At 33.6% G+C, this 27,931-nt stretch overlaps 1 protein-coding gene across 2 annotated transcripts in view; it reads right to left on the bottom strand.

The window, feature by feature from the left end:
* Positions 1 to 18,211, bottom strand: part of LOC130815220 (protein transport protein SEC24 B-like) — a 39,685-nt gene extending 21,474 nt beyond the window's left edge. Inside the window, exons 1-8 of one of the 2 annotated variants that reach the window (XM_057681608.1) lie at positions 17,978 to 18,211; positions 17,631 to 17,685; positions 16,343 to 17,242; positions 14,983 to 15,189; positions 13,911 to 13,985; positions 13,728 to 13,826; positions 11,729 to 11,840; positions 10,844 to 10,971 (exon numbers count right to left, since the gene is read on the bottom strand). In XM_057681608.1, coding sequence (XP_057537591.1) covers positions 10,844 to 10,971; positions 11,729 to 11,840; positions 13,728 to 13,826; positions 13,911 to 13,985; positions 14,983 to 15,189; positions 16,343 to 17,170 — 1,449 coding nt within the window. In that variant the 5' untranslated portion in view covers positions 17,171 to 17,242; positions 17,631 to 17,685; positions 17,978 to 18,211. The remainder of the gene's footprint in view (positions 1 to 10,843; positions 10,972 to 11,728; positions 11,841 to 13,727; positions 13,827 to 13,910; positions 13,986 to 14,982; positions 15,190 to 16,342; positions 17,243 to 17,630; positions 17,686 to 17,977) is intronic. The other variant, XM_057681607.1, reaches the window with a different exon arrangement.
* Between the last annotated feature and the right edge of the window lie 9,720 nt (positions 18,212 to 27,931).

Below are 27,931 nucleotides of genomic sequence, written 5' to 3'. Positions count from 1 at the left end.
TCACGGTCAAAACGCCGCGTTGACCGTTACATAACGTGTAATGTCCGTTATTTTACCATTATAATGATATTTCACCGTTATATTATTACTTGTCTTCATGTTAGAATTTCATTAACAACCATTAACTTTATGTTAGCTGCATTTTATTCGAATTTTATCCCTACTGTTTGGTTTAATAATGTTGGGATTTGATACAGCTATACTTGTTTATTTAGGATTTTACGCTTGGATTGGTGTTTTGTTATTTTTTGCATTTCGGGTAAAACTAATCAAACCGAGCACAAATCAAGTACTTTTGACGCATACGCTGCTCACCCAACTCCGAAGGCTCAAGGGAGCAAGGCCTCGATGAGCCAAGTCAAGAAAACAAGCCAAAACAAGAGCCAAAGTAAGGCATTTTAAGCCACTCGACCAAACTGGCTCGAGCCAAGCTAGCTCGAGCAGCCCTATACCTGTACTTGAGATCAGAAGCTGAACAAAGTCCTCCTGAAGGTCGATCGACCTGGTCGAGCAGAGTGGTTCAGGACGAGCGAGTTGCAGTTACATTTCCGGTAGCTCTTGATCATTAGCAGGCTGCATTCCAGGGGTAAAAGGCATCCGCTAGACCAGATCGAGCAAGATGGCTCGGATCGCACAGACCATTTTTCAACCTTCTGCCTAATTTCTTCAAGTTTTGAACAAAGCACCTGATGGTGGCTCGACCATGCGGGTTGGCTCGGGCTGAGCGAAATGGGTAATCAGCAGCTTTTGCAATCTATTTAAATACCATTTGAGGTCCAATCAGATTTGCTTCCTCCATTGCTGCTGCTAGGACTGTATAGCCACCCTACCCTATCAATTAGGGGTGACACCTCCCTCCTACAACCTAGGGGTGGTGGAGCAATCATGAAACCACCACCCCCACTTGCTTTGTGAAGTCTATAAAATAAAGAGGAAAATGGAGCTCAGGCATTCAGATTTCACCCTTCAATTTCAGTAACTTTTATGTATTCTTCATAGTTTAGCTTTCATTTCAATCAAAACATAGTGTTTAGCACAATTTCTCCTTCATTTCAATCAAGAACTTTCAATTTCAATTAGAATCTCAATTTCAATCCTTTATTATAGCATTTTATCAATTTGGATTCTTCATCCATTGATGTATTATTTATAAAGCTATTTAAAGGTATTAATTTGAATCATCAACAATCATGTTGCTCTTCCTTGGATTGAACTAAGAGAGAAAATTCTATCTTTTGCTTATATTGCTTTCAATTCAATGTCACTTTGTTATCTTTGATTGATTGCTTACATTTTCATATATTCATGCTTGTAATTCTTCAACCTACATTGCATTCATCTTTTTAGAGTAATCTAGTTAAATTCATTCATCTATGATTCTTGGCTTGTTTGCAATTTACAATTTCAATATGAGTATGAGTGAGTAGTTCATTGTGGCTTAGGCTATGTATGTAGTCTAAATTGCTTTCCTTACCTTATGCTTTGCTGTGTTGTTTATCGTTTAAGATGGATTTTGCTATCATTGTTGTAATGTCGTTAAATTGAGGGTGAAAGACGATTTTCAACGATAATCGATGCTCAAAAATTAAGTCATCTCCATGAGAATAGGTAGATACTTTAATTGGAAATGTTGACTGTAGGCTTCATGTCTTAAATTGTGCTTAGCGTCATGAGAATAGGTAGTTGAGTATGTTTTAAGAAGCTTTTGTTCCTCGAGAGAGAACATTGGTATTTACGATACGTTCTTCCCCATATCAAAACATCCATGACCTTAGGTTGAAGTTTAGTAAACACTACTTTGATGAGAAAGTCTAGCCTATGCCTCTTTAGCTTATTGATCATATTATCCTTGCTTTAGTTCAATGCATTCTTATTTACTTTTATACTTAGTTTTCATCAAGTATTTTTGATTGCTTGCTTTAGGTATTTCTATCACCAGACATCATATTATATGTTTTTGAACGCACTATCGATCGAGAAACCATTAACTTAACCCCCACTCCCTGTAGATTCGACCCGCACTTGTCGTCATACTAAGCTACACCGTGCACTTGTGGTATTATTATTGAAGCACGTAAAGTCCCGATCAAGGTTTTCTTTTACTTTCTAATATACATTACGGATAACTCAAAGAGGGATATAAATATATAAAAATGTAGTGGAGAAGTATATACATAATCATTGACCTTCGGACTAGTATAATAGTATGGTCAACTATGAGCAAAAAGGAGACTTATAATGATTAAGGATGTACAACGACAAACTAAAATACAATCACCATAACCATACACACGTAGTGATTTAAATGAAATAAAATAAAGACCTATAATACTTAAAAATGCCAAAGAGGATTAACTATGGCCTATTGCATCAAAAGTAAACTAAACAAGTATGCTATTAGGAAAGAAATGTATGAGACATGAGTAGGCTAGAAATAGATGAGGTTTAATGTTGGATGAAAATGAGTAAGAGAAAGAAATAGATACAGTCTAATACCAATAGCTAGATCCATACAAAACCCAAGTTGCCAAATGCCTAGTGCGCTATAAATCCACAATCTCATCAATCTATATGAATGCACGGTAGAGGCTCAATAAATACTCACGCCCTCAAAATATGTCCACAAATACCCAAAGGCGGTGCCACAAACCAAATCCTGTCAGACTATTGTTTTGAAAACTCAAAGGTTCACCGGTTTCCAAGTCAAAATTTTAGAAAAAATAGTCTAAGGTTGCTAAAATACTATACACAAGTCAAAAATGTGGCCCCAAATGATATACAAGACAGCTATTCAAAGAACCAAATTATACGTAAGTATTGCTCACACAGAACAAACAATAACAAAAGGCTAGCTAGCCACTAAAAAGAAGCAAACAAGAAAACTAACCACTGCTAACATGCATATAAACAAGAGGAGCAAGAGAAAAGCATATCAAGATGGGACACAAAACCACTCAACACCTCCCCTAAGAGAACTGAGCAGTGTCCTCAATGCGACAAAAGGCTTGAAGAAAGTGCGAGGGCTCTAGTCATCACTCTCATCATCATCATCATCCTCCTCATCATCATCATCCTCATCATCTTGAGCTCCGGGGCCAAAAGTACCGCCCGAAGTACTGGCCCCACCAACCTCACCATAAACATACCCAAAGTCAACATGGCGGAGGCGTGTACCATGATGGGTGCACATGATCCGGAGGGATGTACTCCTGCCTATAGTGATGGTCATAAATAGGATATTGGCTCTATCGGTAATCGATCATAAACTGATCAGACTGACTTTGGTGAACCTCTATCCGGTCAAAACCGTCCATACGCAAATGTAAACAATGTAAAGAGGTCAGGACGGAGTCTGTTATATCATGGGGTGGTGATGGTGGGGGTGGGGGTGCTGCATGTGAGGGGTGACCTTCTTCATAAGTAGAAGAGCCACCTTGCCCAAAAGTAGGCATGAATTCACCTCGCCTCCGCGGGGAATACTGGTTGTGGAAAGGCTCAGGTTGAGTCCTCTCCACTGCAATAGGCTCAAGAAGAGGTGCCTCCTGTCTAAAGAGATAAAAGGCACAATTAGGGACTAAATCAGGGAGGTTCACGTTGGGAAGGAGGATACCAACTGGCCAAACATGGATCTTCCACTAGTTTTGTCTGTTGACAACGTCAAGCCACTTAGATTGGACTAAGTGGACAATACTAATGGTGGTAGTCTCACGAGGTTAAACCCTTTCACCTCTCCACCCAAAATGCATAACTATGTGAGTGATGAGTCCGCCAAACTGAATCGGTGTACGTACCGTATTGGGTTGATTGATAGTAAGGCGGAACGTGTTTACTAGAAGCCTGACAAGGTTTGGTCTAAAACCCCATTCGGGGCGGAGGAAGGAGCCTAAGGCAATCAAATCGTTACTATTTGCTTTATTAGACTCAGATTTGGCCCATATCGTGAAAGCCATGACTTGAACCAAATCCTGATTGCAGGATGGTGAACCTTTTTTAAAACTAAGTTTTGAAGGTTGGTTAAGTGTTCACCTGAAATTAAAGGCCAAATCTGGGAGGGGTGTTGGCAATAATCCATGCCCTCCCCACTATCAGTTAAACCAAATAAATCAGCAAGATCTAAAACAATGAGTTCTTGCTCCACTCCTTCTATCCTAAAATAAAATGTGGATTCACCAGCATTGTTTTGTGTAATGGTAATAGAACTCAAAAAGTCTAGCACTAATTCGGGGTAAGCTTGAAATCAACATTCCTTTCATCGATGCTATAAGGAGATGCCTTCTTATGCCAAAATTCTAAAGGAGGTGTTATCTAACAAGAGAAAGCTGCCAGAAACAGGTGTACAGACACTGAGTGGGGAATGTAGTGCTATCTTAGAGTGTAAAGTGCCAAAGAAAGAAGTTGATCTTAGAGGCCTCAACCTGAGCCTTTCCACAACCAGTACTACCATCGGAGGCGAGGTGGATTCATGCCTACTTTTGGGCAAGGTGACTCTTCTACTTATGAAGAAGGTCGCCCCTCACATGCAGCACCTCCACCCCCACCATCACCACCCCATGATACCACAGACCCCATCCTGGCCTCTTTATAGCGTTTACATTTGGGTATGGACGATTTTGACCAAAGGTTTAACCGGATAAAGGCTCACCAAAGTCGGTTCAATCAGTTCATGGTCGATTACCGATAGAGCCAATATCCTATTTATCACCATCACTATAGGCAGGGGCACATCCTTCTGGATCATGTGCATCCATCATGGTACACGCCTCCGCCTGGTGACTTTGGGTATGTTTATGGTGAGGTTGGTGGCGCCAGTACTTCGAGATGACAAGGATGATGAGGAGGAGGATGATGAGAAGGAGGATGATAATGAGGATGAAGAATATGATGATAATGATGATGATGAGAGTGATGACTAGAACCCTCGCATTTTCTTTAAGCCTTTGTCGCATTGAGGACACTGCTCAATTCGACTTGGGGGAATTGTTGAGTTGTTTTGTGTTCGGTCTGGATATGATTTTCTCTTGTTCCTCTTGTATGTATGCATGCTTAGACTATTTTTTTATAAATTTTTTACTTGCAAACTAGTGAACCTTTGAGTTTTCAAAATAATAGTCAAGCAGGATTTGGTTTGTGTCACCGCCTTTGGGTATTTGTGGACATATTTTGAGCCCGTGAGTATTTATTGAGCCCCTACTGTGCACTCATGTAGATTGATGAGATTGTGGATTTGTAGCGCACTAGGCATGATTTTGCAACTGGGCTTTGTATAGATCTAGCTGTTGGTATTAGACTGTATCTATTTCAATCTCCTACTCATTTCTCCAACATTAAACCCCATATATTTCTAGCCTACTCATTTCTCATACATTTCTTTCCTAATAGCATACAAGTTTAGCTTAGTTTTGATGCAAATAGTTAATCCTCTTTGGCATTACTAAGTATTATAGGTCTTTATTTTGTTTCATTTAAATCACCACATGTGTATAGTTATGGTGATTGTATTTTAGTTTGTAGTTGTACATCCTTAATCATTATTAGTTTCCTTTTTGCTCATAGTTGACCATACTTTAATACTAGTCCGAAGGTCAACGATTATGTATATACTTTTCCACTACATTTTTATATATTGATATCCATCTTTGAGTTATTCGTAATGTATATTAGAAAGTTAAAAAAATAAAAATAAAAATAAAAATAAACCTTGATCGGGACTTTTAATAGTGCAAGTGCACAGCGTAGTTTAGTACGACGGCAAGTATGAGTCGAATCCACAAGGAGTGGGGGTTAAGTTAATGATTTCTCGATCAATTAGTGCATTCAAAAGCGTATAATATGATGTTTGGTGATAGAAATAACTAAAGCAAGCAATTGAAAATACTTGATGAAAACTAAACATAAAAGAAAATAAGGATGCAATGAACTAAAGCAAGGATAATATGATCAATAAGCTAAAGAGGCCTAGGCTAGGCTTTCTCACCAAAGTAGTGTTTACTAAACTTCAACCTAAAGTCATGGATGTTTTGTTATGAGGAAGAACGTATCGTAAATACTAATGTTCTCTCTCGAGCATTAGTATTTACGACACGTTCTTCCCCGTAACAAAACATCCATGACCTTAGGTTGAAGTTTAGTAAACACTAGTTTGGTGAGAAAGCCTAGCCTATGGCTCTTTAGCTTATTGATCATATTATCCTTGCTTTAGTTCATTGCATCCTTATTTGCTTTTATGCTTAGTTTTCATTAAGTATTTTTAATTGCTTGCTTTAGTTATTTCTATCACCAAACATTATATTATATGTTTTGTTATGGGGAAGAACATAACGTAAATACTAATTTTCTCTCTTGAGCATTAGTTTTTACGATACATTATTCCCCGTAACAAAACATCCATGACCTTAGGTTGATCTTTAGTAAACACTACTTTGGTGAGAAAGCCTAGCCTATGGCTTTTTAGCTTATTAATCATATTATCTTTGCTTTAGTTCATTGCATCCTTATTTACTTTTATGCTTAATTTTTATTAAGTATTTTCAATTGCTTGCTTTAGTTATTTCTATCACCAAACATCATATTATACGTTTTTTAACGCACTAATCGATCGAGAAACCATTAACTTAACCCCCACTCCCTGTGGATGCAACCCGTACTTGTCGTCGTACTAAGCTACGCCATGTACTTGCAGTATTACTATTGAAGGACGTAAAGTCCCGATGAATTTAATTATTACGATCACTTAAATTATACTTGCTCATAATTTTAGTTGACAAACAAAATCATTAACTAATAACTATTAAGTTAATTAATTATACACAAAGAATCTCAAATATTGCAATCAATTATAATAGCTAGTTTTGCATATTATTGCATTATAATAGTAGTTCCACAACAAAAATGTAACTATAAGTTCAAAACTCCCCTAATGTGATTTTTTTTCAAAAATCACACGGCATCAGCCGCGATTCGCGTTATTTCTCCGTTATCATCGTTTTCCACGACAGCGCGATCGTTTCCACAAAAGCATGCGCGATTGCTATATATTCCCATGGTCAATCTTGATCCAAATTCTTTTCATTCTTATAGTCCAAAAAAGTCAGCCCATAATTTTACCCACATGGAAAATCCGATACTTTTATAAACCCATCTTTTTTTTCAAGCCTAACTTTGCTCTTGAAGAATAATATTTCGTTCCATGCCATCCAATCTTTTAGGCCTATTTCCTTTCAACCAAAAGCTTTGCATAAAAACCTTATTGAAAATATAGCCCAAACAATTTTTTGTCCACCTTGAGGACAGGTTAAAACTTCAAGGGGTCGGTAGTGTGATATATTGGGTATAACGGTATTATGGGTATTTTAATATGAGTTAGCTAGTTAGAGAATATTGTATAAATAAAGAAAGGGAGGATTAGAGATGGGGAAGGGGAAATATTTGTCAACATATTGGTGATTCATACTCAAAAGGAATCATGTGTATTTTGTCTATCAACTAATATTGTCGAACGATGATGGGTTGAGCCAATTACACAATCTTAGACATCTCCCTTATTCTTGTAATTGCATACTAGAGTACTTCTTCTCCAATCACCGGGCAACTTCTTTTCCTGCAAATCTTATTGAATAGAACTGTTAGTCAACTTACACCAATTGTTCTTAGGCATCTTCGTACCGCAATAGGTATATAATATGGCCAAACCAGATTCTTCGGCTTCATTTTTTCCAAAGTCCTCTCCACTCTGATTTTTGAATTTTTCGCATAATTTCTCTATCTACTTCCAAGGGGTTAATGGTTGCGTCTCCTACAACATTTCTTTGTTCCCTATTAAAGCTCATCAAAATCCTCCCTCCATCAATCCTTGACGTTCTTGTCTTAAACTAGAATGTTTTCATCCATCCTTGGTACATTTTACTACACCCATGTCATTTGTTTTTGTTTACCTCCTCTTTGACATATAAATATCTTTTTCTCTTTCGTTAGAAATACAGTTAGTCAAACACCTCTTAGCCTCTAATTTCACCTCACAAATAGCTATTTTTGTCTCAATTTTTCTTTCCTTATAATTGACTAAGCTTTCCTAGTTCTTGAATTTTCCTAATGCAAAATAGCATTTTTCTCTTTTCCTTAATTACCGTCTTGACCTTCTCATTCCAACATGTTATATCTTACCATGATACTACCCCCTCGAGTGATACAATTTTTCATCTTTGTCTAGGTATCCTCTGCATCCAAAATCATGTTCCATTCAATTGCTTTAACAATTTCTTAAAACATATTAATTACAAAAGTACCTTCAAAGTACATTGCCAATTACATTTATTATGTATCATGACAATCACCATGAGATTATCATCAATTATTATCCATATTTGGCATCTCATAAAAAAGCCTACTGCAGTCAATTTATCAAGACCAACCAGATATATAACAAAGACAACTTTCTCATGGAGCCTTAGACATTTGTGTAAACGGCCATTAAAACTAACGTTCACAAATAGTTGAAACAATAGCATGCCCAAAAAAGATTAATTTTTGTATCCTATTAAGCCAAGTAATCACATTCCACATCCAATTCACTTCAAGGCTCAAGCTTACTTAAACCAACAAACATAGCACAAAAATGCATGTCTATCGATGTTGCAATAAGGGTCACGAAACGGTTTCAAAGTCAATGCAAAATTTCAAATGGTTTTGTAATTGTCACGGCTTATATTTCGATCGCAATTAGCTCAAGAATCATTAAAATATATTAATGCATAAGATCTTTTATGCTATGCTAACAAATTTCTAGGATAGAGATCTCTATTAATGATTATAGTAGATGTGTAAGTGATTGAGAATGAAATTAAAAAAAAAATAAAAAAATAAAAAAAAGAGCTTCAAATTCAATGCAAAAAAGTTTGCATTAAGGAAAGATTGCTAGGACAAAAGAAATTCATTTCCAACTTCGACACCAATACACACAACAAATCATTTAACAAGATGGCTTTATTTGAGCAATGTGCATTATATTATGATCATGAAATTACATAGGAGAACAAAGTTGTAAACCAATGCCTTGCCAGTGAGGAAAGTAAAATAGTACGAACTTAATAGAAATATATAATCAAGTAATCCAAACCCATAAAATTTTCAAAATTTTGAAATACAAATCAACACTTTTGAGGCTTCAAGCAAGATAGTGGGAAAGTTTGACAAACTAGATAGTGGAGCCATAGAGGCTTATTGTAGTGATTGGTTCGACTGATAAGACTAATTTCAATAACTGATTCTATTAGTTGTTTAAAAGTGTTTGGTAAAACTTATCTCATAGCTTACAAGTTGACTTGAGTAAAGGGCTATAGTTGCCATTACACAAAGCATCCAAGCAAAGCAAAGATCCGCGAAAAGGTCCTACCAATGGAGATGTAATGTATGGAAGTTGATTTGAGTAAATCGACAAAATATGGGTATGGACTATTTTTTTATATTTGTTTTTTGATATCTTAGTCTGGATTAGGTAAAATTATTAAGACCAAATAATAAAGCATTGTTACAAAATATTGAAACATGCATTCTTCGGAAGTGTTTGGTAGAATTAGTTGATAGTTCAACGTTGATGTGTGTAAATTAACAAATAAAAGATGAAATACTTTTTATGTTTATATCTACCTTTTTAGTTTTTTTTGGATGAAATTTTGGAGAATAAAGTATTCCAAACAAATAGAAACATGCATCATATAAAAAATAGTGAATACATTAGAAAAATACAAAGAAATAATAAATTTCTTAAGCTCCTTATTTGCAAATGTTAACTTCATAGATTGATAAGTGTTAATAATTTACAGCTACAATAGAGAATAATGATTAAAAGATCCTACCAAGCCTCCTAAAATAATGGTAAGAAAGTTCTTTATAAAAAAGTACATATTATAGCTTTGTTTTGGAAGTCTTGGTATAACCTTCTAATAAAGAAATACTTTAAGCCATTTAAAAGCATAAAAGGGGAAAAAAAATCCCAACCAACCAGGTCATTATTTTATTCGAAAAACATGAATATAATCATCACAAAATCACATTTCATTTATCTTTTTGACACCATCAATTACTCAGCAATCATCAATACTACCACTTTAAAATTCTAAAGCTTTAAGCTTCTCTTTCCTTTTTTGATTAATCCTCTCGGCTCTCCTCTTCTCCAAAACAGATTTCCCTCTTTCTTCGAATTGATTTTCTTACCTTCTTTTGTTTTCCTTTTTTATTTTCCTTATTCTCTTCTTCTTCAAACCAAATTTCCCTCCATTTCAAAATCTATAGAGTTGATAGTGTTTAGTCAAATTTTTGAAGTCCAAATCAAAGTGAAACAAGAATCAATAAGAACAACAATAAACTTGTCAATGAAGTCAAAAAGTTTGTTCTTATTTTTAAGAGCCCATTTTTCCCTGCGTTTCACTATTAGTAAATTGAGATTTTCATTTCTTGATTTTCATTTTTTACATCGATTCCTCATGTATTGATCCTTTTAGGGGAAAATTAATTGATAAGATTTATAGAAAAACTAATGCGTTAACTGGCTGGGGCTATTTTCTAGAATCATGGGGTGAAGGTCTTCCATGTCATTTCATCCCTTGTTTGCAAATTGAATTTCATGCATTTAGATTACAGCTAATTTGTGCCAATCAACTATTGGAAAATGGTGTATAACAAACACAATTATTTGTTAGCTTGGCCATGAATAAGCTCTTTCTAGTCCAAACTAATGTTTACCAAACACCCCATAAAATTTAGCAGATTCATAGCATAAGAATCACATAGAAGCAACATTGGAAATAAGATTGACCGAGATAATTTTTCTGAACATAAGGTAACTAACCATATAATCTTTAGAAGCAATAAACTCGACAGTTCCTCTACACAACTCAGGCCTTTCATTTGCATCTCTACGCCGGCCATCAGGCCCTAAATTGCATTGATAATCACGAGGAGTTTCATCAGTAAAACCTGAAAAAGAACCAAGAAGCTAAAGTGTTGAAAACAAGATCTCATATCAAATAGTTGACAAAACTCATACACGTTAAGCTTCCATTGGCCTAATAAGAGAAATGAACAAGTATTGCAGAGATGTTAGCATTCATGATTCAATTTCTTCATAAAGAGGTTACCCGAATTCCAAAATGTAATGGAGAAGAGAATAAGTCAAAAAACTACCCCATATCGCAAATTTCAAAGTGCTTCACCTTGGACATTAGTAAAACATGGAAAATTGAATGTGAAAGGAAAAATGAAGAGTCGAAATACAACTTATAAGTAAATAGTTTGTTAGACATTAAGCTCTTATGTCGACATTTTGAACATAGGACGGCATATTAAACATAAACATAGTACGACATGTTAAATCTTCTAGCAATGGCTTTTCAATTGTTTCACATCAAAATGTATTGCTAAGTCTAGAATTCTAGACCAACTGCTCTATTCTATATAGCTTATTATAAGGAAAACATATCCATATTTGTTCACATAAGTTCAAATAACGATCAATAGTCAATAATTTAATAAGTTTTAACAAGGTCAATCCCTTTTTACATATCTATTAAGTTCATAGATAAAGCAAAGCATAACATAATATCGAAGACCGTGTGACATATGTTAATAAAGCAATAGACGGCAATGACCATCTAATGACTATAATTGAACCTTGTTTTGGCATGAAAATGGAAATTGTGATCCCAAAAAATAAATTGAAGTAAAAAGTACTCACCACAAAAATTACATATGAATTTTCTTCCCTGATCGATAAATTTTACAAATGGATTTATATAGGCTTTGCATCGTGAACATCGCACTGGACCACCTTCACCAAAATCAACTACCTGCAAGTCCAGTAAAATATACATATAAAAGTATATCATTACTATGTAACTCAAGAAAGCATGAAAGGTATATTAGTATGCAGTTAAAGTGTACATGCCTATGTGAAAAAATAGATGGGAGGGGAGAGAACAATGCACAGAGCTAAGAAAACTCAGTGAAGAGGGAAGGGAAAGGACCATGACTATCAACAGAACCTCAGTACTATGTGTTATGTGTAGAGTCAGTCATGGATGATTTAGATCAGTAACGCAAAATGTATATTGATTGTAACCGAGAATGGTTACAAATTACAATAAGATGTGACAAATTTACTAGCATTCTATAACTCATCGAAAATCATTTACGAAATAACTTAATGTGCTTCTCTTACCCTCCCTCCTCGATTGGTACTATTTTCCTCTAAATCTAATTCCTCCAATTATACTAATTACTATATGATACCCTTCAGAGCAATGCATGACATGACCATAACTATTCACAAAGCCTAAATTTTGAGAAGAGAACAACATGACCATGACTATTAACAGAACCTCCTAACTATGCATGTATGAACAAACAAAATGTAAGCAAAAAATTATCATTCATTTCAATTTTGCTACCTACAAAGAAAGAGCCATGTTTAGCCAACATGTAAGAGCCAAATGCAACCATATTGTCAATGCTTTGGAGTTTACCACAACCAGAATATAAGTTGAGGCAACTATAAAACCATCATTATGACTCCACACCCACTTTTTGCTCTCGACTTTATCACTACCATTAAAAACTACTCCAAAAGGCAATAGAAACCATGGCAAGTTTTTGTGACTGATGGAGTGCTTTCTTTCCTATTCACTATTAACACTAAATTTTTTATCATACATCACATATAACCTTAATTGGCTAACCATCAAAATTTTATAAATAATATATTCATAATCAAACTATTCCAAAAGATAAATAAAAGGTAAAGAAACTTGTTCAATGTTATTTTTTGGCATGTCGAAAAGAAATGCATAAATCTATAATGGATTTGAGCGCTTGAGGCCATTGCAAGGTATGAGACTTTCCCTACTAGGACTTTCTCACCTACTGGACTAACCTTTTGGAATGTGCTCTCCCATTTGATTAATAACAAAATCATATAATTTAAGGGGATATCAAAATATGCTTCTTACATGATCAAACATCGATTTTTCCATTATTTTCTATTTTTGTTTCTTACACCACGTTTGGATTGAAGAAATTAGAAGGAAATAAAGGGGAGGGGAGGGGAGGGGATTAGAGGGATATAATTTCCTTTAATGGATATCAACTTTAAAGGGGAGGGATTTGGAAGGAAAGGAATTTGAAGGGATTAAAGTCCTATTATTTTGTTAATAACCAAACCTCTCCAAAAGTGGTAAGATTTGGAAGAAAAAATGATATTTTTCCTCCTTTACCTTCCTTTCCCTCTAAACAAACAAGAAAGACTTTCTCAATTATTCTCTCACCTTCCTTTCCCTTCACCTATTTCCCCTTCTCTTCCTTTCCTTTCCCTCCTAAATTTTAATCCAAACAAAATGTTAAAGGAAGAAAATTATGATTCACATTCACAATTAAAATTGGGTTAAGTAGGAGCATCTATATAATAACTTCCATGTTAAAGTTGTTTGGCACTTTTATAAATCATTAAATCCTCTCAATCCAACACACAAGTCAATCAATTTTCTACAGCATTGTCAAGTATATCATGTCCAACCATGAAAAAAAAAATTGCCTTCCATTGTCGAGAGATAGTTCTTTGGGGGCAAAGAGTATTAAGGAGTTAAATATACACAATTTAAATCATTTTAATGGCATTTACTGTCTTTAGAACATGGAATCCATTCATCAAAAACATCAACCAAAAAAAATAGGCAAGTTACCTGGATAACCTCTTCGGATGGATGTGGAAGTGCTAATGGTTGAACTAATAAAGCTAATTGCATCCCTGAAGTTCCAAGAAGATCAGAAGTACAAGGTATCTGCAAATAAGCGAGACTTAGGCTCAACATATACAGAATTAGAACAAGGGTTGCAATTTCAATTCCAATCTTATTGAATATAACCTGATTAATGGTACACCTCATGTAGCGAGGGCTACAATTTCCAGTGTCCTTGACAACGTACTCAGTTGTAGCAGGCTGCCATAAATTAATTAAAAAAGAAATTACAACATAAGGATCAGCAAACATACATTTAATTTTTCCTTTTCATCAGATGATTAGATAAGGAACGTCAACATCAAGTTATAATCAATAAATTAACAATCCTCTTGAACTTTCCTGTAGTTATTAGATGGTATGCATGTAACCAACATACAATTAAAATAGTCTCTTAACAATTGAAGTGCTAAGTTTATATCTAGCCCTTACTTGCCCATAGAAAAAGATTCATTAATTAAGACCACCGTCACATGATTCATTTATCTCCTTGCTAATCACAAATCAAAAAAAAAAAAAAAAATTATCGTCAATTGGGTTATTTTAGGGTCATTTTAAGCAAATTGCGAATTCAAAAAGAGTTAAATAGCGAATAATGTCACAGTGATTAAGATAATTTTTGTTAGAGCTTTAATCCCAAAAGATTGGAGTTAACAACATCCTTTCGAACAAGTTGAAAAAAAAGGTAGACCAGAGACAACTAGTGTTTATTTTCATTTGCAGATGAACTCTTTTGAATAGAGTATGGTCAACCGTCTCTTCTATCCTTATTCAGACCCTAATCGTAGATTCTATGAGCAGGATGTATTGAGTTCGATGATGATGATAATGATGATAGGCAAAACAAGATTCAAACTAAAAACAAATTTGTAGCTATGAGTTATAATGCACTAAATGAAATGCCTATATTTTATTTGAGTCATACAGAAAACTTGGGGGAAAATATTTGCTTCATTCAACTCTGAAATAACCTCTAAGAAACATGTTTGCTCGAGGTATTGGTTGCTATTTGGAATAGTGTTCTTTAAGGTTTAAAAAGGAGAACAAATGCTATTATCAAATTATTATTACAAAATGCAACTAGGATAGAAATAGGAGAAATTGAAAAAGAAAAAAGGACATAAATCTCTAATGATTAAACAAGCCAAGAATCAATGTATTCTAGCCATATAAAGCAATATAATAAAGTAAAGAATACCGGAGGAAAAGTGGCCTGATTTCCAACCCGTGTTTCATGCACGACAACAGATGAATTTGGAAGGGGACGCGGAATTTGATTAGGATCAATCTTTGATGGCCCAGTCTGACTAATAGCAGACATTGCAGCCATGGTTTGAGTTGTTCCTGGTGGTGGCATACCATACATCCTAGGTGGTTGCACAGAACCAGGCATCGAGGGAGTCACCTGAAATTTTAAAAACCAACTTTATAACAGAATTACAGAACAAAAGGGGTTAGTTGAAAGTTGAAACAAATGCATTGAAATGATAAACCATGCAGCCTAGAAGAACAGTTTAAAGATTGTAATGAGAACAAAAATCAGAAAGGTACAAGCAACACACAATACCATACAGAAAATACCAATGCAAAAAAAAGTAATACACTTTGAAGACACACTTGCTTGCAAAGTCACAGTTATCACAGAAAACACATAGGCAAATAACTTTCAAGATCCAACCTTCAAAAACCCTCCAGTATTTCTTGAATAAAGAAAAGTGGCAGTTTACTTCAAAGATAGAAAAAGTCTATGTATTATCCAAATCCTCTAAATTCTTAAAAGTTCCCCCTTTCCTACCACTGCATATTGAGGCCGCACCATACATGCCCAAACCAAACTGACCAGTTATCCTTCACATCCCTTTATATGGAAAAATATAAGATGCTTTGCATACTACATACTCCAACCATCCCCAATTCTGCCAGTACACTGATTCAGTTTCATGTTTCAACAATTCACATGGAAGAAAAACCTGAGAATCATCTAAACTGATGACAATTTCATTTTGTCCATTTGACGAATCAAATCATCTGAAACAGCATTCATATGCTACCTGAAACCTCTATTCTAATTCCTAAAGTGAGCCTCACAAAAGCTTCCTATCCTCCTTCTAACTTGTTGGTCTTCTTCCCTATTTCATGTTCAAGTCAAATCAAAAAAGAAATCGAAAAACAATATCTTATAGATACTTCAAAATATGTTCCAAGGGACTGAAATGTTTGCATCAGTAAATAGTTTTAAAAAGGCAACTGTTTTAAGGAGGAATCATTAGTGTAATTAGGACTCTCAACGTCCAAGTCCAAGTGAAATGCAATAGTACATTGGAATAAATAATAGATATAGTATTCCTGTTTTGTATTATTGTAAAAAAAATAGAATCTCTCCTTATTGCCTTCTTTAAAACATCACATATTTTGCAGGAAAGCACAAATCGTTGAACATTAAAGACATTAAATCGTGCAGGCACTAAGCACATACTCAAAAAGAGAAGAAATAAAGCTCCCAAACAAAATAAAATAATTTACAGAAAGTAGGAAAATGCACTATCTTTAACTCTTACCTGGTGAAGAGGAGGAGGCTGCACACCAAATGGAGATCCTGAAGGAGGTGATGCACCTGTAAAGGGTGATGGAGGGGGCCCAACTGGGGGCTGTTGAAGGCCTCCTGAAGCTGGAAATTGAGACCCAGTCAATACTGCCCCAGTCGAAATCATAGGAGTTCCGTTGTTAACAAGGCCTCGAGTAGCAGTCAGTGGAGCAACATGACCAGTAGCACTTGGGGGCGACCCAAAGGCACTGAGATGCGCCATAGAAGGAGCCACAATTTGAGATCTGGGAGGACCAAACGTAGATGCTCTGGGAAGAGTGTTAAGTTGAGAAGGAGGTCTAGATGCAAAGGGCTGATGTTGCATATCCAGGGGAGGACCACCAAAGGGTCGACCAGGTACCATACTAGGTGGAGCCATACCACCTGCCGCAAAAGGCCCTTGGGAAGAAGGTCTGAAAGCAGAGGATTGAGGTTGCGCACCCAGGGAAGGACCACCAAAGGCTCTACTAGGTACCATATTAGGTGGGGCCTTTGGTCCTGATGAAACTGATGTGGCCATAGGCGCTACACCTGATGGTGAAGAGCCAGGCCTGGGAACAGGTGAAGGCCCAGGAAAAGAAGAGGGTTGCCCAGCAGCAGATGGAGGGAAATTAGTGGCCTGGGCAAAAGGCGGACGCCTAACAGGTCGGGCATTTGGATCCTGATTGATGTGGAAGCTCTGGAAATTTTGCAATAATGATGAATCAGAAACCGTATTCATATTTGGTGCATAATTCGGGGGTGATGTTGCTGAGTGCGAGTTGTTGGGTCTAGGTGCCCCTGGAGTTACAGGAGCAGCCATTTATTCAAATCAACAGAGCTCAAATTCTTAGCCCCAATAATCAGAAACTTTTCCAGAAGCTCTAATATCCACCTGAGAATTAGCAGAAAAAACAATAGCTTCATCTAATAATCAGAAATACTAATAGTTTGTTAAAAAAATAAAAAATGCAGATCCATGTTTGAATGCTCGTGGCACAAATTTGCCATTTAATATTGTGTCTTAGTTCATTCAGAAACTCCAACATTTAGGAATGATAAGCTAAATAAGGCTGACCAGGATGTCTAGATACAATTTTGTGTATATATAATCTGCCACTTCCAGCACACTAGCAGCATACAAGTTTACTAGTTTCTTTTCAAACAACTGGCATTTTCCTTTAGCTTATACATAATGTTCATGATTGCTTCATTTACTTCTAATAAATTAACAGTGAACGTTTAATCTCGGAAAATGAATGCAAGTAAGTTTATATACTTACCAATCACAAATCAAACTTTGCGGCTAAACAACATCACATGCTGGAGAGACTACCACTAATCATTTAAAAAAGAAAGACGTTCAATTACAAACAAAAACATAAAAATGTAAAACATGAATATATGCAAAATTTAACGAATGTAACGAGAACTAAACAAGTATTATTTCAATTCATCACCATCATAGAAGCAAAGCAAAGAATACTATAACAATCTGAATCCATCAGATCAAACAAACACGTCGAAAATTCAACCAAAGGAAAGCTAACGAGAGGAAATTGACCATGAAGATAAAATGAAACTCAATTACAACTACGAAATTCATGATAAAATTGATCCATTAAATTACCTTGATGTCGCCTGATAATTCGGCGATAGCGACCATCAGAAATTTTAAGTCGCCGGGAAAGTGGAGCGAGAATTAGACATAGAAAGAAAAACGTAAGAGTTCAATGGTATGATGAAGTACGTAATTTTAGTGTTGATTCGGGCATTCGGCTAACCGGATCAATTTCATATCCATATTATTCGGTTTTATGAATTACATCGTGTTGATGCGGATTGAAATTTGAATCAAGTATCAATCGGATTTAGTTGTTATTGGTCGATATTGATTTGGTTTTACCGGGCATAAATTAGACTTTGAGCCTTACTTTTTGGGTAGGAATCATTTACAAACTATTAGCGAGCATGTGAAACTGTTAATATTAATCATGTTGTTATTTAGATTTTGATGTAAGATCAGATTTTATTTACTTAAAGAAAATGGTTAACTACAAATCAATTGGTGAATTTATTAGATGCTATTTTTATTTTTTCTGTTAAGGACATAAATTTTAATACTACATTTCAAATTGGTTTTTTAACAATGTCACGTAGCTACTAGCAGTAAATGAGGTTGTTAAAGTCTTGGTGACTTGAGTACACCATTAAGGGTGTGCATTAAGATGTACATTAAGGATGTGAATTAAAAATAAGTTTTAATGTGTGTAAATACATGAACTTATGAGTGCATTGAAGGAGCGACTTAAACAAGAGTGTAATAATATGTAGAATGAGGCGCAACAAATCAGAAGCAAACAAAAGGTGAAAGATCAAGGTGCTCAAACAAGCACACAGCCTGCATTAATCCAGTGAGTGTCAGAAGATTCTGCTAAAGCAAGTACTATAAAGGCTCAAACGAGCAGAGTTGAGTAGTCAATTATGTTCTTTGACTGTTGGTATTCTAGAGTGGATTATTGTCTTTTTTATTCGTGGCTTTAACTATGTAACTCATTAACGTAATTAGTCCTTATAAATGGAAAACGCATATGCTCATTGTAATCATTCACAAAACTAACCCCTAAACTTAAACACATAGCCTAATTCTTCTCTTCTATTCTCTATTGAAAATTTTCATTGTAAGAGTTCTCAAAACTCCATTGTTATAATATAATCAAGGACATTACACACCGACAAGGAAGTAGACCAAGATGTTGGTTGAACCTCGTAAATCTTTGTCTTGTTTTATTCTATTTTATTCCTGCATACATTGTCATTTTCATAGCTAAAGTAATTTATTTATCAAAGCAACTTTATACCTTCGTTTTTGGTAATATTAGAGATAAAAGTTTTATTCTTTAGGCTCTAATCTAGCTCTCATTTCATAAGTTAATCTAAATTATCTATTAGACTATTTAGGGACTAATTTAGAGGTGGTGAATGCTCCAAACTTATCTTTAAGAGTGACTGTTGAGATTATTTTGTTTTTTCAATTAATTAAGAATAATTTGCAAATAACATTCTTAAAGTTTGGGGATTTCGCAAATTATAGGTATAAATTTTTTTTTCGAATTACAGCCACCAACTTACAAAACTTTGCAAATTCAGATCAATTTTCCGGATGACATGTTAGATGACTTTTGACCAACCTAATTAACTTTGACTTTCACTCAAATTCATTTATCTTAGTTAATCACTCATAAACCTTGATTAATCACCCCTTTATCAATCTCCCCCATTTCACCACCCTTTACCACCACCTTCCTTTCTCCACCCCAAACTTTCCATTTATTTTCTCTTTCCATCCAAGAGCACCGTTGGACCCCAAATTACAAATCTTTTTGTAACTTTTAAATTCAAAAATATTATATTTCAAGAAAATTTAAAAGAACATAGTGCGATGATATACTATTCAAAAATATTACATCTCATGTAATTTAATTCAACCAATAATTATATTTCATATGACAAATCATTATGAGAATGTCAAGTAAAATTTTATTATCTTTTTATTATATTGTATAATTGATTGATGATATGTCCCAATGAGAAAAATATCCTCAAGAATTTGTCATTAATTATATTAGATACCTTTTAATATCATTTACCAAAAAAGTTATCTTTATAATTTTGAATAAATCAATAAATTTTTTCTTTTGGAATCTTCTAATAAGTAATAACTTATTCAAGATGAAAAATATATCTACTTACACTTGAAAATGAATGAATTATTTGTGCTTCTATTGTGATTATTATATTGATTTATATATATGTTACATACAAATGTAAAATATTTTTTCTAGGTTTAGAGTTTAAGATGCTATTTCAAAGGAATGTACATTTTGATTTAATTGATTGATGTAACTATTATTATTTTGCCAAATTGAACACCCTATTTACTAAAGTAGTAAAGTATATATCATTTCAAAATAAAAAGTAATAAAGGAAGTATATGAAAACAATTAATGTAATTGATTCTAATGGAAAAAAACCTAGATTTTGAGCAACTTACCAAAATCTTCATTGGTTTTTTGGATGAGATAATCGTTTTTTCTAAAGCTATATATACTGAAAGTAATTTGAAATATGATAAAAACTCATAAAAAATTAAACTAATTAAACTAAGCAATTTCTGATTAGATATTATTAAAATGCAAAAAAAGGAAAAATAATCGTGAATTATACAAGCTTTTGTTAAGTTTCGTACAATAATACTAACTTTTGGTTAATCATGAATAACACCAACTTAGCGGATATTCTTCCATAGTTGATATTATTGTAGGAATTTATTGTCATATAATAATTTACGAATTTATTCTCATATAATCTTCCATAGTTTGATTTTTAATATGTTAGGGATATTCTAGGGAAACACCCATTTAAATTTGTATTATTCATATTCATCAAAAGTTGATATTATTGTAGGGAAAATAAGCAAAAGCTTGTATTATTCCTAGTAATTTTTCTAAAAAAAATTATAATTTTTTAACCAATTAAGAATGAAAAACCTAGATCCTGAAGGATTCACCCAAATTTTCTTAAGTTTTTCTATTTTCATAATCAGTAGTAAAAATATATCGTTACTGGTTAATTTTGATGCATCTTTTAACTCATAAATCAATTAAAACTAAGTAGGTAATTTTAAAATTTAAAATAAATACTAATAATTTTATTGTTCTGAAATAGGAAAAGGTGAATGAACAATTGTTAGATTCAAAACAAAAATAGATTGAAAACAAAACATATTAACAAAAACAAGATCTAATCTTTAAAATCCAAATATGTTTTCAAAGGTTTGGAAATCCAAAATCAGAGAGACAAAAGAATTTTAGAAAGCAAAGAATATAGAATCGATAATTTTGAGAGACAGGGTTTAGGGTTTCATCAATTGAAACAATCATCATCATCATCATAAAATCTACTAATCTGTAATCATTTATATCATTTATTGAACGTTTTCATTTGGTCTCCCATTGATTTGTACTATCGTATTTCTACGTTCGGACAATGAGTAACAACAATACTTCAGGTAATGTTAGTTTTATTGTTCTTCATATTTTTCATTACAATGGAGACATAACACAAACCCATTTAGCATAACTGGCATTATATTGGCAGCTAATTAATACAATTTCATCGTTCTTCTTCATGTATGTATGTCATTTACGTTTTTTTTGAAGTTAGATTATAATGTCATTGTGAAATTAGGGATTATTAAGTTAGGATTATCAAGTTATTTTTTATTGTAATTGTAATGGCAGTTAATTAGGTTTTGTAGAAATGAGGTTTGAGTTTTTTCAGTTGTCTGTTTTTATTGCATTGAAGCGCCATATATAAGAGTACAAACTAGAAGATGTTATAGAACGCAATATTATACAGAATACCTTAGAATTTTGTTTAGCCTAGAAATAAGCAAACTACCATAATATAGCTTGCAATAAAGGAGACTAAATAACCAAAAGAATATTCTGATATTATCTCTAACATGTTTAGAGTTAATTAGATTTTATTGTCATTAGAAATAGATATTTCCATTCAAAATGCAAGCATATTCTGAATTTTACAAATAAAAACTCAAATAGGAGATTGGTAGAAGCAATTACTTAGATGCAGCTAGCACTTCATCATAAATTTCAGATATTATGATGACATTGTAATTTTCCAGCAGTACAAAAATGGGGAGTACAAATCTTATGACAATCCCTTTATACACTAATTTATCATATTTATTTTTAGCTCATATGCTTCTTGTTGTCCTTTTTACTTCTGCTAGTATCTGCCATTAACCAAGGTGAATTCCTAATCAAGAAGTTTGTACACTTATAGTATTTGGTTACAACCAAGTTTGATACACAGTATTACACCTTCGATTCTGTGTGTAAATCACATACACAAGATAAGAGGAGCTTAGAGGTAATTAAAAGATTAGTACAATTGTGAGCAGTTTTGTATGTCACTCATCAATTTTAAATAATAAAAGCGAAGTTTATTGAATCAAGAGCCAATTCCCACTTTATTGGTGATGACTTTGAACACCTCGTAGCTCATGTCATGTCTTGCACACTTGAGAGTGGTGTGGGGTGTGCCATGGAATATGGAGTGCTAAGTTTTGGGTCACTTGATGAAGTGATTAATGATGATGATTTGATGTGCCTTGATGAAGGCAAGGTTCAAGCAACATGGTGCTCGACCAGCCGAGCTGAGAGGAACAAGTCGAGCAATGGCTCGAGCAAAGCAGCAGGGAAGATCCAGTGAGCATTGGATAAGCACTAGACTAGTCGAGCTGGGCACGCTCGATCAAGCAGAATGACAGCGAGCAAAACAGAAGGCTTCTGTTTTGTATGCGGGATTTTGTGGGCTTTTAAGTCTTTTGTCCTAGATTTGTCTAATATGTTTTATGACTATATAAGGAGTCTTAGAGCATCATTAGGGTTATGTCAGTGAAGCTAATACACGAGAAGCAATTAGGGTTTATCCAACAGAGTTCTTCATTGTATTAGTGAGTTTGTGAGAGACCACCATTAAAGGTGAGGTCTTTGCTTTTGGAGATTGTTCTTAAAGCTTATAAGGTGAGTCATTAATGTATTGTTGATTATATTAATGATAAGATACTTATTTTAAGGGGGAGGTATTCATAGATACCTCTTATATTGTGTGTTTTGCTTCTTCTATTGTTGTGCTCTGTTTTGATGTTTATCTTTGCATTTGTTTTGTTATTGTTTCTTCACCATTGACATAGCCTATTCACAAAAAAGTCATACTCATACATGGTGGAAAAATGCGATATCAGTCGCTAATGCGGTAATGAAAGTGATGTGGTTAATATAGCGCCAAATATTAGTTGCAATCGTGACACATCCCTCAAAATGTCCCAAAACGTGATTTTTTGGGGAAAATTATTATTAATAATACAACCTATTCACGATCTGCTGGAAATAATCCCACCTATTGTTTTTTTTGAATAAATCTAACTGTTGAGGTTGAATGCTCTTAACATCATTCACAGGTAACCAACCGGTTACATTGATGTTCATTTTTGTTTTTTCTTTTTTTCAAAAGGTAAATGCTACCTTTCTTCATCCATCCATAATTACTCCTCAAATCTTCCACCATTATTATCTTTCACCATTATTATTCAACAAAAGCTTTAAATGAATTCTTTCTCATCTTCTCATTCAACATCTTCCACCATTGTAAGAGTTACCTGTCATCATGGTATCTTAGCAAAATTGCAAACTACCAAGAAAGGTTCTAGGGTTGGAGAAAGATTTGGTTGTTGGCCAGTAAGTGATGAAATTGGTTTTTTTTTTTTTTTTTTTTTTTTTTTTTTTTTTTTTTTTTTTAGAATTCATACTTACCCTAAATTAATTGGTGTATTTTGTAGGATTCAGATTGCAAATTCTTCAAATAGGAGAGTGAAGTATTGAAGACAACAAACCAGTTTTCAGAAGTTGAAAAGCTACAGGCAATGAACGAAAAACAAAAAGATAAAATACTGAAATTGAAGAAAAAAAATCTGACCTTAGAAGACAATAATGGTGGTTTGAAGATTGAAATAGCTAAACATACAACTACTGAAAAGACTTTACTGTTTGTCCTTGTATTGTCTTAGATAATGTTTGGTGTATTTTTAGCTAAGTTCAAGAACTAGATTTATGATTTTTAATAGCTTTATTGTTATTCGTGGTTGTATTTTTAGCTATTTTTGGCTATGTTAATGAAATGGTTAAACAAACAGTAACGTTGATCAAATCTATTGTTATTCATGGTTTTTTTAGTTATGTTGATCAAATCTAGACATAAATTTATCAACATTGTTTCCATTACATTCATTCGCCCAAAATTTACCCATGATTGTTTACATTACATTCTTACGACAAAAGATGTGTCATCAAAAAAGATGAGGTAAAAGATGATGCATTACATTACATAGGGCCAAAAGATGAGGCATTACATTACGCCATTACATTACTTTGAACTGATTAGGGTAGTTAGAACATGAAGCTTGTGTTGAGCATAGGTCTTTAGTTGGTTGCGATGATTTCCTTGGCCTTCCTTCACCCTTTGTAGGCAAAGTTCCCCCCTCCACGACCTTTACTTCCTTGTCCACCTCTTATACTCCTCCTTCGCCTACCAATTGAAGTTGGTTGGACAGACACATCAAAATGGGATGGATGAGATGTATTGGTGTTTATCTTCAAATTGTTCTTAGGACGTCCTCTACTTCTCTTAATGGGTGGTTGAACATCGAGAACTTGTATCATCATCAAATTTTTTTACCTCATCTCCAAAAGCACTTTTATACAGCTCCTTTATCACGTCAGTTTCTTCACCAACTTTCACAATGTATAAGTCCATAGCTCTATACTTTGTCCCAATTTTAGCCATCTCCATTACACATTTGTCATCAGTAATCTTCCTCAAACCTTCTCCAAAAGTCATACAGTTAGGAAGCAAATAGTAGATGAATTTTATACCCAAGCTATTTTCAACAATGTCCTCTAAATCAAACCATGAAATCTTATCGGGATCAACAATCAAAGTTTTACAATGTCCACCTATGTACTCCAACCCAACCCGTGTCCTTTTGAACACCCCCTCAAACCACCATTTCAATGTAAACCCATCAAATATATTAACCTAACCACAAGAAAATAAACAATTCTTTACAAAAAAAAAAAAAACAATCAATATAATTCCATTATTTTGCCTAACAATTTAACAATTCAATGGTGTAGGATATTAATAAAGCACCTAAAATTTTATAATTTCAACATGATCAAATCAAAAAATTTTTGTGGGTTTAAACAATCAATTATGAAAACTAAACCTTTATCAAAATCCAAAATCAAAATACTTATCATTTTCTGAGAATGGAAAGAAGCCGTAATCTTTATTTGTGGTTGTTAAGCTCTAGCAATAACAATGGAGTAGCATCAATGGAGTATGATAATTATGGGTGGAAGTCTGGAAGACAAAGAGTTTAAGAGAAAAAGAGAAGTTAAACATTTATTGTATCAAGTGCAGAGAATGAGTGGTAAGTCATAAGTGTAGAGATTTACCATAAAAGTAGAGAAATATCAAGAAGCAATGTCTTATGTTACCACTGGGTTTTGAGTGAAAACTAAGGGTTTTGGGTTACTCTCAAGAAATTAAATGGGTAATCCAAGTCTCAAACCAAATAGATTGTAATGGATTGGTTACCTGATTCCGTTACTAATACTCTAAAGTTTGCATACCAAACACACTCTAAGGTTATAAGTGATTGCTTTAATGCTATAAATCATTACTTTAAGGCTGTAAGTCATCACTTTAATGTCATCATATGCAACCTCAACACGAATACATATAACCAGTAGGTAACAAATTTAACAATATAAGTCATTATTTTAAGGTTGTAAGTCATCATTTTAAGGCTATAAATCATCACCTATCACCTCAAAAAGAATACTCATAAGCAATAGACAGTCAATTTTACCATGTAAGTCATCACTTTAAGGTTGTAAGTCATCATTTTAAGTATAGTCGTTACTTTAAGTTCATCACATACAAACTCAAAACGATTACTTAAAGTAGTAGGTAATCAATTTAACAATGAAAGTCATCACTTTAAGATTGTATGTCATCACTTTAGGCTAAAAGTAATCACTTTAAAGTCACCACATACAAACTCAATACGAATACATAAAAGTAGTTTTTTATCAATTAATAATATAAGTCATCATTTTAAGGTTGTAAGTCATCACTTTAAGACTATAAGTAATCACTTTTAGGTTATCAAAACTGCAAATATGATACCACATTTTAGAGTGATGACTTACTACAATATCATATCACTAAAATTCCATCTTCAATTATAAGTTCTATAACTGATTGTACATCTCCACCTTCAATTTCCTTCATCCGTAACCTGCGTATACCAAATTCAGAATACATAGTCCAAATACATTAAACTTAACGTATTAAAAAAAGTAAGCAATATAATGCAATATCAAAGTTGTCAAAATCACATAAGTTATTTTCCAATTGATTCTAACTTGTTAACAAAGCTTAGGTGGTCTCTTAAAGTATGTCTCACGAATTCATCTCCCCCAGAATCATTTGAACAATACGAGTATGTTGTAGTTGGTCTGATATTTGCTTCTTCAAAGCGTTAATAAGTCCAATTATTTCTTCAGTCATTATTCTTTGTTCAGACCTGTGCAAGTGTTTAAAATGATTCAAACAAAGAGACTGTCTCAGCAAATGTAAAATATTTTTCATCAAATTACCGCAATAAAAAGTATGAATATAACGTGAATATTATTAAGTTTAAAAACTAAGGTACCTTCTTGTTGTTGATCTTGTTGTCCTGCGCACAATAAATTGGAACTCGGAAACTATTTCATTATATTCTTCGTTTTGTGTTGATGATTGATCGGTAAACATATTAAATTCTTTCATTAATTCATCCATTAAGTTTGATAATGCTGAATTTTGTTTGCCAAAATTGAGTAATGGATTGAACGAAAATACAGTTTCCACAAGTTTCCATGTTGAAATTGATTTTTATATGAAGTTAATTTGTAGTTATAAGAAGAGAACAACGATAATTTCTACAACAGCAGTAACGACAGTCAAATCTTACTTAGGTTTAATTTGGTAAACATGTTGAAGTTTAATTTCTACAATAATAAATGGATGAATGAAGAAACTGTCCATGAAAGCCGGAAGGTGTTGGTTTTCTCAAAAATAACGACAGTTAAATCTTACTTAAGTTTAATTTTTTTTTATAAATTAATTCTGTGGGCTGCTTGTATGTTACTGTATAGGCTCGTCGCACGATGAGACAGTTTCATATAATACTTCCTTTATAATGTTTTAACCTTTAAAATTTATTTAATTTTTTCATATTAATGGTATCTCTGCACTCATTATAAAGCTTCCATCTTCTTACCAAATCCTTTACTTCTTTTCTTGATTTCTAGCAACAATAATCATTATTTATTTTAATCAATAATTAATCATAGTTTAATATTATCCCTTATAATTAAAAATTAAAATTTGATATGATAACATGAAATCCTTTAAGATTTATATTTATTGTAATTTCATACTAACAACTTTGTAATTACACATATTTCTATAATAATAAAAATGGTGAGAACTTACAAATATCACATTCTTAGGAGCCCAGACAAATGAATGAATTTAATTGGTCTTTCAATTAATTATTTATACCTAATTAAAGATATGAGGATATTAATTGCTTTAAAAAAGACATTTTTTACAAGCAGAAAATTTTCAATGGATACATAATAAATTTTGTAATTATGATTATTATTGGGAGCACATACCAAAGTTTTTTCAAACACCACTCAAGCTTGTATAAATTGGTCGAAGCTAGATGCCAGGATCAACTGAAAATCGAGTGCGACTCGCGAAATCCAGTCGAATCATGTAAAATCTTGACCTGACTTGATTCATTTTGCAGAATCATAAGTACAATAATGCCATGAGCCTGAACGGCAAATTTGCAAGGAATGAATTCAAAACATTATAA

Source organism: Amaranthus tricolor, chromosome 6 (assembly GCF_026212465.1).
Source record: "Amaranthus tricolor cultivar Red isolate AtriRed21 chromosome 6, ASM2621246v1, whole genome shotgun sequence".
In the NCBI taxonomy this organism is placed as follows: Eukaryota; Viridiplantae; Streptophyta; class Magnoliopsida; order Caryophyllales; family Amaranthaceae; genus Amaranthus; species Amaranthus tricolor.
This window is presented reverse-complemented; position numbering and strand designations above follow the sequence as displayed.